Source organism: Ciconia boyciana, chromosome 1, assembly GCF_034638445.1.
Source record: "Ciconia boyciana chromosome 1, ASM3463844v1, whole genome shotgun sequence".
Taxonomy (NCBI): domain Eukaryota; kingdom Metazoa; phylum Chordata; class Aves; order Ciconiiformes; family Ciconiidae; genus Ciconia; species Ciconia boyciana.
The window spans coordinates 93,870,574-93,887,790 of NC_132934.1; the positions used below are offsets into that span (position 1 = coordinate 93,870,574).

At 49.4% G+C, this 17,217-nt stretch overlaps 1 protein-coding gene across 1 annotated transcript; it reads right to left on the minus strand.

Annotated features, from left to right (window-relative positions):
• Positions 1–810: 810 nt before the first annotated feature.
• ATP1B1 (ATPase Na+/K+ transporting subunit beta 1) lies at positions 811–15,790 on the minus strand. The gene is made up of 6 exons (XM_072882800.1): positions 15,474–15,790; positions 12,648–12,776; positions 4,729–4,884; positions 3,759–3,943; positions 1,869–1,949; positions 811–1,175 (listed from the first exon to the last, which is right to left on the minus strand). The coding sequence occupies exons 1-6, from the start codon at positions 15,571–15,573 to the stop codon at positions 909–911; spliced, it is 918 nt and encodes a 305-aa protein (XP_072738901.1). The 5' UTR covers positions 15,574–15,790; the 3' UTR covers positions 811–908.
• Between the last annotated feature and the right edge of the window lie 1,427 nt (positions 15,791–17,217).

A 17,217-nucleotide genomic window follows, 5' to 3' on the forward strand; every position in this document is an offset into this window, starting at 1 on the left:
TACACTTTCTTGCAGAAAAAATAAAATTGTACAACTGCATAAATATAAAATTCTTCCACCATGAAAATGGTTAAAACATTCAATAAAGACATTAGCACCACAGTGTGCGATGCCTCCAGCAGGAAAAAAAAAAGTAAAAGGAAATATACAAAGCAAAGAGTTATGCCTATCACTGAGGAGAGTGATAGTCTGACCTGGCCTCTCACACAACATACTGGAGGATGAGGGAGAAGGTGGAGAGAGAGACAGCATTTGCTACAAAGCACAGTACACAATCATCTATTCTCTTTAACTTCACTTAAGTTAGTTTCCCCTGCCACCCCTCCAAATAAAATACCCTAACACCACAGAAAAGTCAGAAGCCATATGGAGTGCTGTTCAGTATAGTCTCACAGGTGGGCCTTTCTTTGAAAAGGAACAAAATAATGAGAAGTATCATGCCAGTTCTAGTCCCATTGAGTATTTACACCTTGGACAGCAAAAGTCTTTGCTCACAAGAAGTAGAAAACAGATACAATACATGGCTTGAAAAATGACCGGAGTATGCACCTATAGTACTGTACACTAAATAAAATACACAAGGCAGCAATACTTAGGGGCCAGAAACACTGCTTACTACAAGTCAGTTATGGAATCATAATTTACAGTAAAAATGGGCATGTCCCAAGGCTCAATTTTGTTTTCTTTTGTCATTTACAGTAGAATAAATATTTGTACCTATTGCTACACTTTGTTTACATTCTAACCTAGTAAATGCAGAAAGCTAGTGTAAAGCATATAGATTACGTGTAGGTCCCATACGTATGACAGTTTGTTCAAGACTAGTAGGTTTTCTTTTTTGTTCTTTTTTTTTTTAACCTTTTTAAATGGCTAGGAGGAGGAGGGAGGGAAGAGAGTTGTGCTTACAATCAGCTGCTTTTTATGTCAAATTTAATATCAAAGCGTCCCTGGAAGCGGTCTTTGTCACTGTACTGGATGTTCTCCCCGTAGGCCCTGCATTCCACGCGCACCTCCATGTCGTAGGTCAGGTTGGTGAACTGCACTGCCACCAGCGGCTGCAGGTACCGCGGCTGCAGGAGCTTGCCGTAGTAGGGGTAGTACTGCAGGGCAAAGCCAGGGTAGCCACCCATCCCATAGTACTCCACTGTGCCTATTTTGTCTGCATCATCATCTTTCTAGGGAGGCAGGAAAAGGAAGAATAAATGACAACAAATGCCCAAACTCGACCTTTTGCAGCCCTTTTCCCTAGCAGCATCTGTTTTTCACCAAGACCACGACCTCTCTTTGGTCATCACTGATCCTAATCTTGACAGCATGAGGACAGTCCCAATGGTGGAAAGGACACATAAGCGCTGTCTAACCAGCAGCTACACAATAAGCACCTCCCAGCACACATCAGCCCAGAGAAGGTCTTTTCTTTATTGAAGAACTCAACCACTTCTTTACACATTCAGAAGTCACCACAGCTTCCTGTCATACTAATGCACTATCTTGGCTAAAAAAGAAAAAAAATAGTTTGCTGTTTCTCAGCTGCTTTACAATGCCAAGTAAAATACCTCTTCCCTGGATTCCTTTTTTCAGCCATCCCTGCTAAGAGCTCCAGGACAGCACTTGGAAGCAAAATAGCTACTTTTGAGGATAGCCTTTGCTATCCAGCCCTGATTTTACCCCTCCCTGTGACAGCAGCGCTGTCATTTGTCACCAATTGGGTTTTGAGAAACTCCTGTTCCAAAGAGGGAGATATCCCAAGTAAGAACCACCCCTGTTGCCTGCGGAAGGGCAGGGAGGGGTCACTACACTTGGACAAAGACTTTCAGACACTCTTCCCCTGCAGCTTCCCAACTCTGCTCTAGTGTATTTCAACTTACCTTGGCAGCGCAGTGGACAGGGATGAGATACGGGTTGTATTTTGCCATAACCTCTGGAGGGAGGCTCTCATTTACCAGAGCCTAGAAGAAACCCAAAACAAGGGGATGTTACACACCAAATGCTTCTCTGCAGACTGCAGCACCTTTGCAGCAGCAAAGCTCAGTGGTACTAAACACATGACATTAACCAGAAACCCTTCTAGCTCTGTTTCAGAGGCAACAGCTCTTGGTGGTGGTTCCTGGGACAGACACGCAGCATAACACAACTAGAAGCCAGGGAACTTAACCCAAGCAGAGCTGTTGTCTGTTCTTACAGCTCTGCTGCTGTGGATACCAAAGCAAGGAGATCAGGCTATTTTCCATTTCGTGGCGTCACAGGGGAGAGTGTTTCACAGCAGAGCACTAGCTAGCGGGGCCTGTTTGTGCAAAGCCCAGGCAGTGGCAGGAAGAGATGCACTGCTGGAGGATTTGCCACCTGCCCCAGGTGAGTGCAGCTAGGACTGGAAATGCACAAGAAAGAACAAAGAGCAGCAGTCACACCCTGACATGTCTGAACTTCGACACCACCTACAGGGAAGGACAAAGGCTCTGAGCACATCAGGGAAGGGTGCGAGTGCCAACTCTGGTGTTGGTCTTCGGTGCAGTAGTTTTGCTTCACAACCTTGCAGCTCTCAGATCTGCTTTACACACACCTTGCCCAACACAAGAGCTGTAGGGTCTCTGCTGGAGCGTGGAACAAGGAAAACAAATATTGCCTTGGATACACACATCATTTCTAATGCACATGTCATGCAGTCTGGAGCTCTTCAGAGCTCTGTGGCAAAGGAAAGAGGAACACACCAAACCCTTCTCTTCCCCAGTCAAACCTGCGCATCTTATGTCATCCCACAACCACTGCATACCAAGCACAGCACATTCCTGCCAAAACGCACCCACTGTTTCCACCCTGGATCAGATGAGCCAAGATTCAACTCGTTTCTTTTAGCACAGGGCAGGCTCCCTTTGAAGAAAAATGCTCCTCAAAACATGTTAGCTAGACAGCACCATTCCCCATCCTCGACTGCACCAATGGATGGTGGTGAAGGTGGCTTAGCACACCACTTGCAGTGTTTTCCATCCAGAAGATGGAGTGGCAGGTTTTGCACACCACCTTATTCAATAACACGTGCTCTGCCACTGAATTCTTAGAGAATTTTTTAGCATTTAAATGTGTTGGGGAAAAAACTAGAAGCAAAAGCCATTCCTGTCCAGATAAACATCCTTCAGATGTTTGCATTACTGCAAACATGCCTTCACATGCAGCACAGAGCAAGCAGGTGACAGAGACATCCCACAGCATCTGGGAAACTGCATTAAATAACCTAAAGATCTCAGATGTATTTTACGCTTTATAGACTATGTATCAGTCCGATAGTGAATATTAGCACGACTTCATTTAGTTAAGTGGTTTTAGCAAGGCAGGCAACTCTACACTGCCTGAGGAGAGAACGGAGTAGATCGGGGCATGACACAACGTACTGATCTGACTACAGATAGAGTTGGTCTGGGATGGTCCCATGGAAGCACACAGGAACTTAAAACGGGTTTTACCATTTGAAGAAAATACCCCATTAGAGCAATTCAGTTAGCAGGCTCAGAAGTTACCAGATAAATTACCAGGAGTTTGCACTGTGAGGTTCATTGCTACTTGTTACCAACTTGCAGCGTGCAGTTTTCATTGCTGTTTAATGAAAAGTATTTTTAAGGCCAGTTACTCAAATAATCTCTCAATTTCTCCTCTGCAGAAGGGGTTTAATACTGATCTCTCTCCAGAGACAGAAAAGTAGGCACAGCAAATCTGCAGCCAACTTCTCATCAGTAGCTTCTGTTAGAAAGGGAAGATATACTTGCCTTAGGTTTGAAGCCGATAATTCTGTTGAGCTTGACAATGATGCATGGTTTGCCATCCTTGTACCCAAAGGTGGGATCATTTATTCCAGAACAGTTTTCCAGCCATTCACGTTTGAATTTGCAGACCTTCTTCTGGCCCTGGGCATCATTATATGGTCCTCTCTCTTTGTAATCGGTAGGTATGTCTGTCGTGGCAGGGGAATGAAAAGACAACCGTATGCAACATGACCTTTTGCTTGTTGGGAACAGCAACACTTATGCTTCACTGTGTAGTTAGGATTTCCTCCTCGTCCAAACAGGTGACACCACCTTCTCAAGGCTGACACCACAGACCTGCACCCAGCCACCCCCCACATGTGGGCTGGTCCCAGACCAGCAAGTTTGTGGGGGTTTTGTTTTTTAACTGAGGATTCTTCCAGACTACAAGAGAACAAACACATTTATAATCTGCTGGCTCAGACTTTTTTGGCAGCTTTTACAAGCACATTCCCCTCAGATTTTACATGCATGTATCATGAGATGATAAGTCTCATTCCACATTATTACATATAATCTATTACAGGTTAATACCTCCCAGATGTTTTGCTGCATTGCATCAAGAGGACTGATACAGGCTTTAGCAAAGTCGTCAGTAAAACCCCCGTGGCTTTCAGAGAGGATAAGGTCAGCGCCACACGCTTTTTACAGTCAGCTGCAACTTTCTCCAAGTGAAATCTGGGAGTTCCCAACCATATAACCTCTACAATAAGCTTCTAGGTACATCCCTGGCCAAGTCTGGTCTGTCCAAACTAATCACTGAATGAGCAGCCCTATGACTGAAACCAGAGCCTGACAGTTTACCAACAAGCAATTGGTTACAATAAAAGGAGCCGCCAAAGACAGACCACCACTGCTCACCCTCAGCTTCTGATGGAACTGACACAGAGGCATTGGTCAGAGCCCTCAGCTGCAGGAAACAATTGAGACTTACCCCCACAGTCCTGAAATACTATATTTTCAGTTTGTTGATCAGCATTGTAGTCCTTTAAGAACTTCTCAAGGTTCTTCACATACGGCTCAAAACTTTTGGGATCGGAGGCAGTAAAGGTAATTTCTGTCTTTTGTACCTGGGGGATTTGTGTCAGTCCTAAGAAAAGCAAAATCAGGAGGAAAACATTAAGTACACCTCAGAGTTGCATAGCCTCCGGGCAATGCAACACACACCAAGAACGTAACTCATGCTAATAATCTCTATTTTTCAGACTTCAGGACTTGCACAAAACAGCTTAAGCTCACTAGAGGGGAGGCTCTGACGGGCTCTTATCTCCTCTTTCCAACAACAGTCTGGAATATTCGTCATGATGTTTGCATCACTAAGCAGATAAAAATCACAGAATCTAGAAGGCAGGCTATAAGTCAAGGTTTTCCTCAAGAAAAACAGTCAACCACAGGTCCCCTGCCCACTTCTGCCTCCTCCCCAAGGACAGAAGGGAAGCTGTCTGCATGTTGAGACCAACCATACACAATAAAGTCCCACAGAAGCCTACTCTTATGTATGCATCCCTAATAGGTTAACTTGAAAGTCTGCAAAACACACTATATGTTTAGGATAAAAATCAGAGCTGCCCACTCATGAACCCTCGCAATAAAATACGAGAGGTTCTCCAAGTCAGGTATGGTCTCTGCTGGCTGTAATCCACATTGCCTTTGTGTAGTCTCCCTTGCAGACTACAGGGCAGGAGACATTTTCTCACTCAGTAAATTCATCAGCCTGATCCCTTTCTCTGGTCTTTTCACTCTGTAAGGAGGGATTTCTGATTGCAGAAATAGCCTTCTGAGCTCTCTAATCAGAAGCTCATCACTGAGTAGGTGAGTAGGAAATACCACCACACAGAAGAGATGTTTAAAAGACTGTCCTAGATTCTGGGCTGCATAACTAGCTCCGCTTTTGACTTTAGGAGGATGAATGCATGGAGAAGAGAAGGGACCAGATACAAGTAATGCCTACAGATGATGAAAAGTGCCAACCCCTTTGCTTTTCATTATGGCACTCGGACATAGTTGCTCCTGCATGATGTTTAGGTCACATTTTAATTGAAGGCATTGATGCATGGCTAACACTTTAAACTTAAGTAATGGGAACTGGAGTTCATGCTGCTTTTGTGGCAGCCACTGTAATTATTGAGGTCTTAACTTCTGTTCAGTTTGTCATCTTCATTTTAGCGACAACAAGAAAAAGGAGCAGGGGAGCAGCATTTGCTTTGACAGCTTTCAGGACAGGCCTGTTGCCGACAAGTTCCCCTGGTGCAAAACTCAGGCAGCTTAGCTGGCTGGCCCCAACCCACAGGAGCTTGTGACTCCAGCAATTTTTCCAAAGCCACTTGAGTGCTTCTGCTTAGTCCCTCCTCAAGCCAGCTCACCACTCCCCCCCCCGCCCCGCTACCCACTGGGTTGGAATTTGTAACCTAGGACAAAGATTAGCTTTGTTCCCCTAAACGCAGCTCCTAGTAGCCAAAGATAGTGAGACACCCAGTGAGTAGCTTGGGGTTTCAAGTTTTATTCCAGGAAGCAGCTTTAACCGCTCAAAACTCCCTCTGGTACAAATTGACCAGGTTGAGTGTTAAAAGGTTAGAAGCAACTTGCTACTCCACTAGCAGAATTATGTCCTACCCTCCAAAGTCAGTGGCTTTCAACCCCTTTTCAAGCAATTACTTGCCTTCTTGCTTCACAAACTGTTATAAATATATATAAAATAAGCTGGGTTCAATTTTAGTAAGGGACTTTAATCCCATCATGCCAAACCCTCCTCATGTTACCACTCAGCTGGGAAGCAACAGGCTCAGAGTCACTTGGAGTGGCTATCTGGAATTGCAGTGAAGGCAGGCCTTGGTTCCTCTCCTGAGTCTGCCTTTTCCAGAGTTCAAGTTACAGGTGTGTCATTCAAGTGTATAAATATAAAATTCAAGAAAGCTTGGCCAGGCTTGTTAAGCTTCAGTCAGGCAGTTAAACTATTAGTTTTGCTCAGGACCTCTAGAACCAAGGAACTCCCCACCTCTATTTCTTTACCTTGTCCAAGGTAATGCATAAAGGCACCCACGCAGGCATGGCAATGGTGAAGAGAAGGTCAGCAATATACACCCTGTGGTGTGAAAAAACCACCTAGCAGAATATCCCTGTTCTCTGGTTAGGAGAGCCTGGCCACTGATACGTACAGTCCAAAGCCAACCCACTGCCCATGGGACAAGTGACCTGGTTGGAAGAACAGATGCCCATCCAAAGCATGCCCATCTTGCAAATCTTTGCAGAACAGCACTGAAGCCCAAGCAGCACCTCCGTACAGCTGCTCCAGCAGCCAGTGCAAGAGAACAACCATTCCCACCAGGCAGACTCAGCCTGTGGCCATAGCTGGGCTGCTTTCAGCCCAACTTTGGGCATTTACAGGTACCTGGATGAACCAGACTGAGCTTTGGTACAGCAGCTACTTTCTTTGTTTAGGACAAGCACAAAGTGGAGATCAGTCTTCCCACTTATGAAGTGAGGAAGTAAATCTTTGTGAAGATGAAAGGCTTGTTATGAAAATAGCTTTATCCTGATTAAAAATGTGTTACTGGCTTCCACCACAACCTCCATTCTCACACACCTGCAACCGACCGGACACAAAGCCCTATGCACAGATCTATCATTTCCTTCCTTGTTTTCCACCTGTACATCCCATAGGCAGAATAAAAGCTGCAATGCTGTTATCAGGACAGCATTATCACTGAACCCTTCTTAAGCAATCTTGTTTTAAAAAAAAGTGTTGATTTGATCTGACAAGAGCATGTAACCTCTGCAGAACATGTCTGTAACCTTTCTGAAACCTTCTCTCATTCTCATTAGGGGAACAGAAGCAAGTAGGGAGGAAAAAAAAAAATTACAAAGCCAAACCATTCCAGTGCTACCTACCATGGGCTGCTAGACACCTAAGGAAGTATGTGGCTCCAATAAAGTACAGGGATGAATAAGCCTCTTAGGGGCTTCATGCACATGAGGAAGCCATTCATAAGCAAATCGTATGGGGGAAAAGAAACAAAGCCTCAAGTGCTTTCATAGCCAGAAGTCAAAACAACGCTCTCCCCATCTTCAGACTATAATCTGTTTGCCACAGTTCTGCATCTCATGCTATTACCACAGAGATGCACCATGGTGTCAAGTGTGGTGATGCTGTTCTTTACCTGTGGAAGAATCAAATAACTTATTGCTAAAATACTGTCAAACTACTTTAGAAAATTTCTGCAATTGGCTTGTAGAGTGCATTGCTAGGAAATTATTCCTATCTTCACTTGACTGACACTGTCCACATAAATGATGAGTGATGCCTTGACTTGGTAACAGACACCACCTTCTGTTGGCTTTCTAACTCTGTGGATGTACAAAGATACCAAAAGCCAAAAATACCATGTAAAGTAATTGGGTTTTCTTTTTTCAGCTACAGTTCCACTTCCAAAACACCACTGCAGATTAAAAATCACATTTATTCAACTTAATTTAAAACTAGATTTTCCACACAGACTATAATTCTATAGCTACAGGAGCAAGACTTCAGGAAAAACAGTGTCCTGAGGGTAAAGAGGAAGAAACTAGAAGTGGGAAGTCAGGCTTGTTATTAGGAATGGTTGTGCAAGTCCATAGTAATCACTCTTGCTTCATCATGCAATGCTCATTTCCAAGTACCATGTAATCTTGGTTCAGAATGAGTCTGAACACTCCTGGGATGACACAGATGACAAATTGAGTGGTCACTACACCATTTCTATTTACCATCCCCCCAGCTCACTAAATGAGCATAGACTTTAAAAGCCTCCATACCAAGCGATGTCCTCCCAAGCTTCCAGTCACCCTCTACCTCATCCCCAAAGTGCAGAAAGCAGGTGCAAGTTTTCTACAAATGCAGCAAAATCTGCTTGGCCAATAACATTCCTGGAAGCTTGAGATTCACAGATTTTTCCAGATGTAGGTACTAAGACAACAAGAGACAGAGCAGAAAAGTGCTACTTCACAGGAGGTGGCATACACTCCTTGGGGCTTTCCTGCCACCTCCCTGCTGCCATCCAAGCTCAATAAGCCAAGTGGGGAATGCACACCAGGGCAGCCTTTTCCATGATACACTCACTGCCCAGGCACATGATGGCCAGGCAGCACTTGAAGCAGGACACTTGAAATCCCCTGGCTTGAGCAGGGATTTTTCCAGCTGCCACTTAGAAAGAGCCTTAGGCAGCAGTGAGCTCTCTCGCCCCTACGCCAGCCCTAGTGAACAGGATGCTGTGTTCCACAGGATGCACACCACAAGATGGCAGGATACACAGCCCAATTTATATTGGGGTGGGGAACGGGAAGAGAAGAACAGCGTATTATTTTTTAAACAGTACGCTGTGTTTAAGAGGCAACATCCTCATCCTTCCCTACTATCAGGGTAAGTCCTCTATGCTTAAAGCAGAGTCCGAGCCCACAGCACACGTGGAACTGGGAGCTGGGGCTGTCGCAATGGCAAGGCTGGACAAGAAGGTGAACTGCACTGTCCCTTCCCCCACCCCAAGACAAAAGACAAGGAAAAAAGTATCATGGAAAGGTACAAAACTCAGCTTGCCCTGAAGCCCTGTATAACATTCCTGTTGTGTTCAATGCAGAAGCCAATTAGCATAGTAATGACACTTGGCTACAAAAATAGCACTTGACTTTCAATGTTATACTCCTGTCAATAACTCAATAAAACATCCTGCAGGTTCTGCTGCTGTTATGAAATCTGTTATATTTCAGAACAAGAATGATATTATAGCAGCCCCTACAGCATTTTCTCCTACAAATCCTGAAGGGAAGCGTAGTTTCCCCTTTCCCAGCCATTTTGGGCTGACACAGCAGTGACTAGCCCAAGAAGGACAGAGCACTGTAACAAGAATAAAACCAGGTTTGCTAGCTTCCTAGAAAATCCAGGACTCTATCAAGCTGACAATATACTTACTTGGCTTGCAAATTGTTGTGGTTTAGCCCCAGTTGGCAATTAAGCACAACACAGCCGCTTGCTCACCCTCCTCTCCCCCCCCACCCCCCCCGGTGGGATGGGGGAGGGAATCAGAAGAGCAAAAGAAAGAAAACTCCTGGGTTGAGATGAGAACAGTTTAATAATTGGAACAAAATAATAATAATAAATTGTAATGAGAAGGAAAACCAGAGAGCAAGAGAGGAACAAAACCCAAGGAAAAAAAAAAAGTGATACAACCGCTCACCACCCGCCGACCAACGCCCAGCCAGTCCCTGAGCAGCAACCGCTACCCCCCAGCCAACTCGCCCCAGTTTATATACTGAGCATGACATCATATGGTATGGAATAGCCCTTTGGCCAGTTTGGATCAACTATCCTGGCTGTGCCCCCTCCCAGTTTCTTGTGCACCTGGCAGAGCATGGGAAGCTGAAAAAGTCCTTGACTGGTGTAAACACCACTTAGCAACAGCCAAAACATCAGCATGTTATCAATATTATTCTCATACTAAAATCCGAAATGCAGCACTATACCAGCTACTAGGGAGAAAATTAACTCTATCCCAGCCGAAACCAGGACACAAATCTTCCCACAAGAACCAGGAATTAGAATTGCGTAACACCCTGTTTTAGATAGTTCACAGTCTGCAGGGGTCCCAGATCAGAAAATTCGAGTTAGAGGCTCACCAAGTGCAGGAGTGAACATGCCCACACGTGCGTGCGTTGCCAGAAGAGCAGTTGTGCTTGCAGCACAGGGGAGAGCCCTACACAGCAGGGGAATACAGGGATTGCTGACCTCCCAAACAGAGCAGTGCAGCAACTCACTACAGTGTAAATCTCTGTGAAAGCCCACATTAAAAGGCTATTTTTGACTCATTGTGGTCTAATGGCTGCTGTGCTAATGGCTCCTCGAGGACAAGGAATGGACTTGACATTAAGAGCCAACGTCCACTATGCCTTACCCCTACCTCGTCCACATCTGTAGAAAGAGTTGTCGCATGATGCCCTGCAAAGGGCCCTGTGCTACTAACTGGTAAATATCTCCTTGAAGTTGTACAAGTGTGCCATTACACCTTGGTTCAAACCCCCTGTTTACTGGGCTGCCTGCTGTCATATAATCAAGGAGCTGGATTTTATTTCCCTTGATTTCAGTACATGTCCTGGAAGCCCATTACAAAGATCCCTGATGACCTTTGCATTCTTCCTCCATTTTGATTTCTGTAGTACACGCTACAAGAGCGTCTCAAAATTCAGTTCCCTTTTTTGGTTAAAAAAAGAATAAGACCCAGAAAAACTGGTGCAGTATGCAATTCAGAGATGAATAAAAATCCTCTGCAGGCTGAAATCTTACACAGAAATTTACCACAGAGTTGCTTTGAAATTAGAATTGCAAACTGCTATTGCACAGAAAGCGAACAGTTTACGTAGAATGAGTAATTACATGACATCAGGCTAAACAGCAGGTCAATCTGGATGTGACCCAAGATCCATGGGCTTCTTCACTAATTATTTTCTGTCTGGTTAGACCACTGGGTTTCAGCTGGGGAAAGCCACATTATTAAAATAACTACTCCACCATTAGCCATGTTGGCTTTTCAGATGCAGCTAACTGCTCTGGGCAGTATCAGTGACAGTTTAGTCTTTCCTGCAAATGTCAAGAGCCCATTGCAGAGATGGAAACAGACACTTTCAGTGCTTAAGACAGCATTTACTCCAGCCATGCTGGTACATTAAAAAGTGCCACACACTAACACAGCAGTTCCAGTCTCTGTTCTGTCTTTAAAAGTACTGGTGGAAAAGCAGTTATCTGAAAAAGATGATTCTTTGCCGAGATGTAACACCATCTGGTGATGGTAATGTTCCCTGTGTTGTTAGAGCAAGGAATAATCACGGCATAGCACTGCAGACAGTGGGCCTGTAAGACACCGTGTGATACCAGAGCCAACTTCTGTAGCTACAAGCCATCAGCCTCACAATTGTCACTTAAATACCACTGTTATTAAAAGCTTCTGAACTGTTTTACAGAGCAACTGGAGACAGATCGTTACCATCCCCAGTGCCAAGCAGCCTCAAGGTCATTTGTAATGTGGGAAAGCAGCAGTTGCACAGCTCCCCTGCCACCCTCTGAGCAGCCACTGGCTGCAGCCGGAATCAGATAGCACAGCAGAGCCTGGACAGGCAGAGCAGGGAACCTGCGGCAAGGGCTAGTTACTCCCTTTGCCCCTACCCAATGCAGGCTGTCCACAGACACTGCTCAAGCAATCATTTTCATTTTGAGCAGAGGTTTACTTTGTCTAGTAAAGATAGGTCATGCATAAGCAGCTACAAGACCCACCTTTAAACTCCCACAACACGTTCAATTGAAATACCCATTAGTAAATGCTACCATCTCCTCTAGATCACACAGTGTAGTTCAGTGTTGGCTAATACAATTCAGTAAGCACCCCCAGAATTGGTACAGTCCCCCTTCTCCTTGGGCACCCCAGTTTCACGGGTAAGTAACATTTTACCTTTGTTCCCTTCACTTACCCATGGGAACACAGGGGCTACGAAGAAAGAAGAACTGAACCCAGCTTCTTCATACAACTCATTCCCAAGCGAAGCCTCTTAGCCTCACTCCACTGCTCCAGTTTAAGGGAAGGGAAGAACAGCAATCCAGGTTCAAGCTCCTCTCAGACAGGAGGCATATTTCATGTGATGCAACCTTTAATTCTAGCAGGATTGCCTTCAAGCCCCAGTGCTGTTAACATAGAAGGCTGACAACATACCCACCCCCTACAAGTATGTGTCGCAGCAACGACATGCTTATTTCATCCTCCTTCTTGAGGTGAGTAACCAACCCGCCTCCCCAGAACAGCTTGCACCGAGTCAAACATGGGCCTCCTATTTAGTTACCTGGAGGTGCCACTCGATCCTGGTATTTGGGCTCAAATTCACTGACAGTGAGCAACATCACTTGGATGGTCCCAATGAATATACCTGCCAGGCAACCGTAGAAGATGACATAGAAGAGGAGGATTTTAACTGCAAGAGAAAACAAACAGAAAGAGGAATCAAATAAAGCCCTCAAGGCAGTCACATTTCAGGACAAAATTTCCAGCCTTTGCCACTTGCAAGGAAGAGCCCAGCACACTAAATTCAGATGGCAAGCCCTGTTGCGGAGGCATATTTTTAACAGTGTGATTAGCCCTGATGCAGACAGACAGAAAATATAAGTCACTCCAGTCGTTTAGGGGGCTGGAAGCATGAGCCCCTGAAAACCCAGAAATCCATGAATCAGGATTTGGGATTGTAAAACATGAAGATTAAACCATGTTCTTCCATATTTTAACAGATCTCTTGGCTGACCCAACACTACCATCACACACTATCAATGGTGACAAACTTTCAGTGAAGCAAGTGCCCAGCGGCAAGAAGCCATACTACTACGGGTGTGCTCTGAATGACATCCATTCCACAAAGCTCTGGGCCTCAAAGCTATTTGCAGGAGAGTCTACAGTAAATGTTACATTCAGGTTTACCAGCAATTTTAAAGCCTGATCTCCCCTAGTAATTCAGGCCATCACCTCCATTAAAGATAACAGGAGCCAAATTCAGGCCCAAATTACCTCCAATACTCAATCTCAAATGTAGGAAAAGTCTCAGACATGTCACAGTACTGCAGCTTTACCAACTTTCTATGTCTACAAAGGTGCTCCAGCACTCCTCATACCAATTAAAAAGTGAATTACATAATAATGAAAGACTAAATTTAGTTTTGGTCTAAAGGGAGACGCCTAGAATAATCTTGGGGGGGTGGTGGAGATGAGCCCGGAGACGCAGCATGGCTCAGACTCTGGGTATCAGTTACCAGTTTACAAGGATTATCTCAACTGATTAACTGCACAGTAACACACTGTACTAGGCATCACCAGGCCGCCTACAGGGAGGATAAGCCAGCCCATGCCAAGCAACTATATGCTAATCAGGCTGCAGGAACAAGCAGGCCAGCACAGAGGCCAAAGAGTACTTGAAAGAGAGCCTGCTTCATCTTGGACTGTCCTCATCTAATCGCAAACGAAAAAGAGGTGGTTTATTTGAAGGACTTGAAGTGACCAGCTACAAGGGAAGAGGAGGAAGCAGTAGGTGGAAGTATTCCTCCTCCCTCCCCAGCCCCATCGTAAAAAAAAGCTCCATCAGTGGAGAAGCCTCCCGATGAAAGCAGGCAGTTCTGGTTCTTTTCTTTTCAAGTCTATGAAAGACAGGCGAGCAGAAAGGACAGCCAGCAACACAGAGGCTGAGGGACACTGTCAGAAAGGCACTCCATCCTCTCGTCTTCGTCGCGTGCACCGGAGGCAGGGGAGGTAGCCAGGGCTGGTGGGCAGAGCTGGGTGCGGTAGCGTGGTGCTCCAGGAGTTAAAAGCACTCTTTGGTATCCAGGCAGCGTAAAGCAAATGGCTGTGACGTCAGGGACGTGTGGAAATTTTTTCCAGAGCACAGTCATAGGAGGTGCTGTTGTAACAAACCAAACACTAATGCTGTTGTCTGCAGCGTAACGCCTTTGAGTTTTGTAACATCAAAAGGCAAACGCTGGGAGGTAGCTTATTTAATCAGGTTCCCAGCCAGGATGCTCTTAACACCAAAGACACATTAAAGGTCAAAACCGCTCCTAGGTCTCAGAAAATACACAGCGGGTCTAGAGGACCGAGCACGACAGGGTTGAAAGAGAACGCTTCCCACAACAGGTAGGTTTATAATACAGGAATTGGATCATCAGCCTGCAGATAGACTCCACAAATGGAAATCAGTCCTAGGCAGATAGGTACAGGCACTCTGGGAGAAGGACCTGGTTCAGCCTCCGCATCTGAAGCACTGCGCAGTTGCCTGGTGCCTCAGGAGCAGAAAATACCTATCCATGCGCACCCACAACCCAATTCTGCTCACGTAAAGATACAGCAGAAGCCTGCTCTAGTCTGCCCGCCCGCCAGAGCTAAAGCTGGCGGCTCCAGATGTGGCACCTCCAGCTGATCCATTACAACAGGAGCCAAATTGAACATCACAAGGGTGGCACACCAGCCGTGGTTGGCAGCAACTGGAAGACTGTCTACTTGCGTAAAGAAAATATTAAAAGCCTTTTAGTTGCTGTACAAACAGCACTAAGACTAATAAATACATCATGAGCATTTAATCACGAATGCACATATAGCCATTTCCTTCTTGCAGAGGCATTAAAAGCCAATTGTTCTCCCTCGACGAGGTAACATTAGCTCAGTTTCCTTTATCCAGAGAAAACGGAAAAAAAGAAAAGCCACCCCGAAGTCCAAGGCAGATGACGGCTGGGAGGGCAGGCTCCCCCGACGGCGATGCTCCCGGGCCGGGCCAGCCGCCGGGGAAGGAGACCCAAGGACGAGGCGCCCTCGCCAAGGTCGGCCCGCCCCGGGCTCCATCCCGGGGCGGGGGGCCGACCCCGCCTCGCCCCCGGCCCCACCTGAAGTCACACCTACGCGGGCTGCGGCCCCCGCGGGGCCCCACCGGACACCGGGGAGGGGGGAGGGGGGAGAAGGAGGGCCCCCCGCCCTCACCCAGCGGGAACGCGTCGTGCCGGCCCCGGCCCCCTCCCCCGCTCCGGGCCGCAGCCCCGCCGCAGCCGGCGGAGGCGGGGCGCCGCGGGCCGTGCTGCAGTGCCCGCCGCATCGCCGCCGCCCCCCGACCCGGCCCCGCCGCCCCCGGCCCGGCACTCACACCAGCTGCCCCCGGTGCGGCCCAGCAGCTCCTTCTTCTCCGAGTTCCAGATGAATTTTTTCCAGTTGCCGTCGCCGTCCTTGGCCTTCCCGCGGGCCATGGCGAGCGGGCGGGCGGGCGAGCGGCGGCGGCGGGGAGAGATCTAAGCCTCGGCGGGCGGCGCGGGCAGGTCCCGGCCGGGCTCCGCGGCACCGGGAGGGTCTGGGTGCGCGCGCCCGCCCGCGCTGCGGGGCGGCCGGCGGCGCTGGCCCGGCGGAGCAGGGGGGAAGCGACCGTGGGCGCGGGCAGAAGCCGAGGTGACCGCAGCCCACGGGGCACAGAGCAGCCGCGCTCCGCGCCCGCCGCGCCCCTTCATATACACCGCCGGCTCCGCCCCGCCGCCGCCGCCGCCAATGGGCGCCGGCAGAGGGCCCCGGGGGCGGGCCCCGGCGGCGGGCGGGGCCCGGTGGGGGGCGCGCCGCCCGCGGGAGCGGCAGGGCGCGAGGGAGCGGGGAGGGGTTGCGGCGCCGGCGGCAGCGCGGGTCGGTCCGGGCCGCCCGGCCGCGCACCTGAGCTCTGCCCCGCCGCCGGGCCGGGGCGGGCTGCGGCGGGCGGGGGCGTGCCCGCATGGGTGTGCAGGCGTGGGCGCGCGTACCTGCCCGTCCGTAGCTGCCGTGCACGCCTGCGTGCGCATGTGCGCGCGGGCCCGCGCGGACAGGTGTGCAGGCCCGTGCGTAGGCACGGGCCTGCACACCTGTCCGCGCGGGCCCGCGCGCACGTGCGTGCTTGTGCCGGCGCCGCAAGGCCCCGCCGGGTACCTTAGACCCCCCCTGCTTCTGCCTCCTGCAGAGGCCGGGCCGCCCAGCCGGCAGCGCCGCAGCAGAGGCTGATCGGCCGGGCACTGAGCATCGCCTGCCTTCCCCCCCCCCATTCCTCCTCCTCCTGCTGCTGCCGCCCCGCACCGGCCCGCCCGCCCCGCTCCGGCTGGCTCACGTGTAACACGGCTGCGGAATATTTAATGCAAACAGCGCTCCCTGCCCAGCCCCACGCTCCGCCGCGTTTGCGCTGGAAGCACCTGCCGGGAGGAGAGGGCAGGCAGAGGGTCCCCGGGGGTGCGGCTAGCGCGGTGGGGAGCGGGACCTGCCTGCCCGCTTGCCTACCCCGGGGGGGCTGCAGCAGGGATGGGGGCTGCAGCAGGGAGGAACAGGCCGCAGCCGCCCTTGCAGGGTGACCTTCAGGGCGGTGCACAAACGCCTCTGCCGGGGCCGGGGGAGACACCCGGCTGCCGGCAGAGCAGCCCCAGTGGCGGACAACAGCCGGCCCGGCCCGGCCCGCTGGGGTTTGGGGTTTCTCTGCGGGGACGCCTCTGTGTGGGGGCGGCCGGAGCCCCGCCGCAGGGCAGGCATTGTCCCGGGGGGAGGGGACCCACCCGCCTGCTGGGCCCCGGCCCCGGGGCTCCCCAGGTGAGGCCGCCAGAGCCACCCTGGCCGCTCGCCTCCCCCGTGCAACAGGCCTGCGGCCCCCCGGCCTCCCCGCAGCCCCGGCGGGCTGCGGCACCACTGCGGCACCGGGCTTCGCAGAAGCCCTGTCCTCTGCCCGGGAGGTGGGGGCGAGCGGCGTGCGGGGTTACCTTGTGTCCCACCGGGGAGGAGCTGAGGGAGGCCAGCATGCGAGGGGCTTCGGGATCTCAAGCCGGGAACTCATCCTGCTGCCCTGGTCTCATCAATCCTACGCTTGTACCTTGCAGGAAAACGGAAAAAAAGGA

Bases quoted from the DNA above. Each gene is read 5' to 3' on its own strand.
- ATP1B1 (XM_072882800.1), bottom strand. From the start codon at position 15,573: ATGGCCCGCGGGAAGGCCAAGGACGGCGACGGCAACTGGAAAAAATTC. The intron at 3,944-4,728 runs GTAAGTCTCAAT...CTGCCACGACAG, and splicing joins AGTATTTCAGGACTGTGGGG to ACATACCTACCGATTACAAA. The intron at 1,950-3,758 runs GCAAGTATATCT...GGTTTCTTCTAG, and splicing joins TTATCGGCTTCAAACCTAAG to GCTCTGGTAAATGAGAGCCT.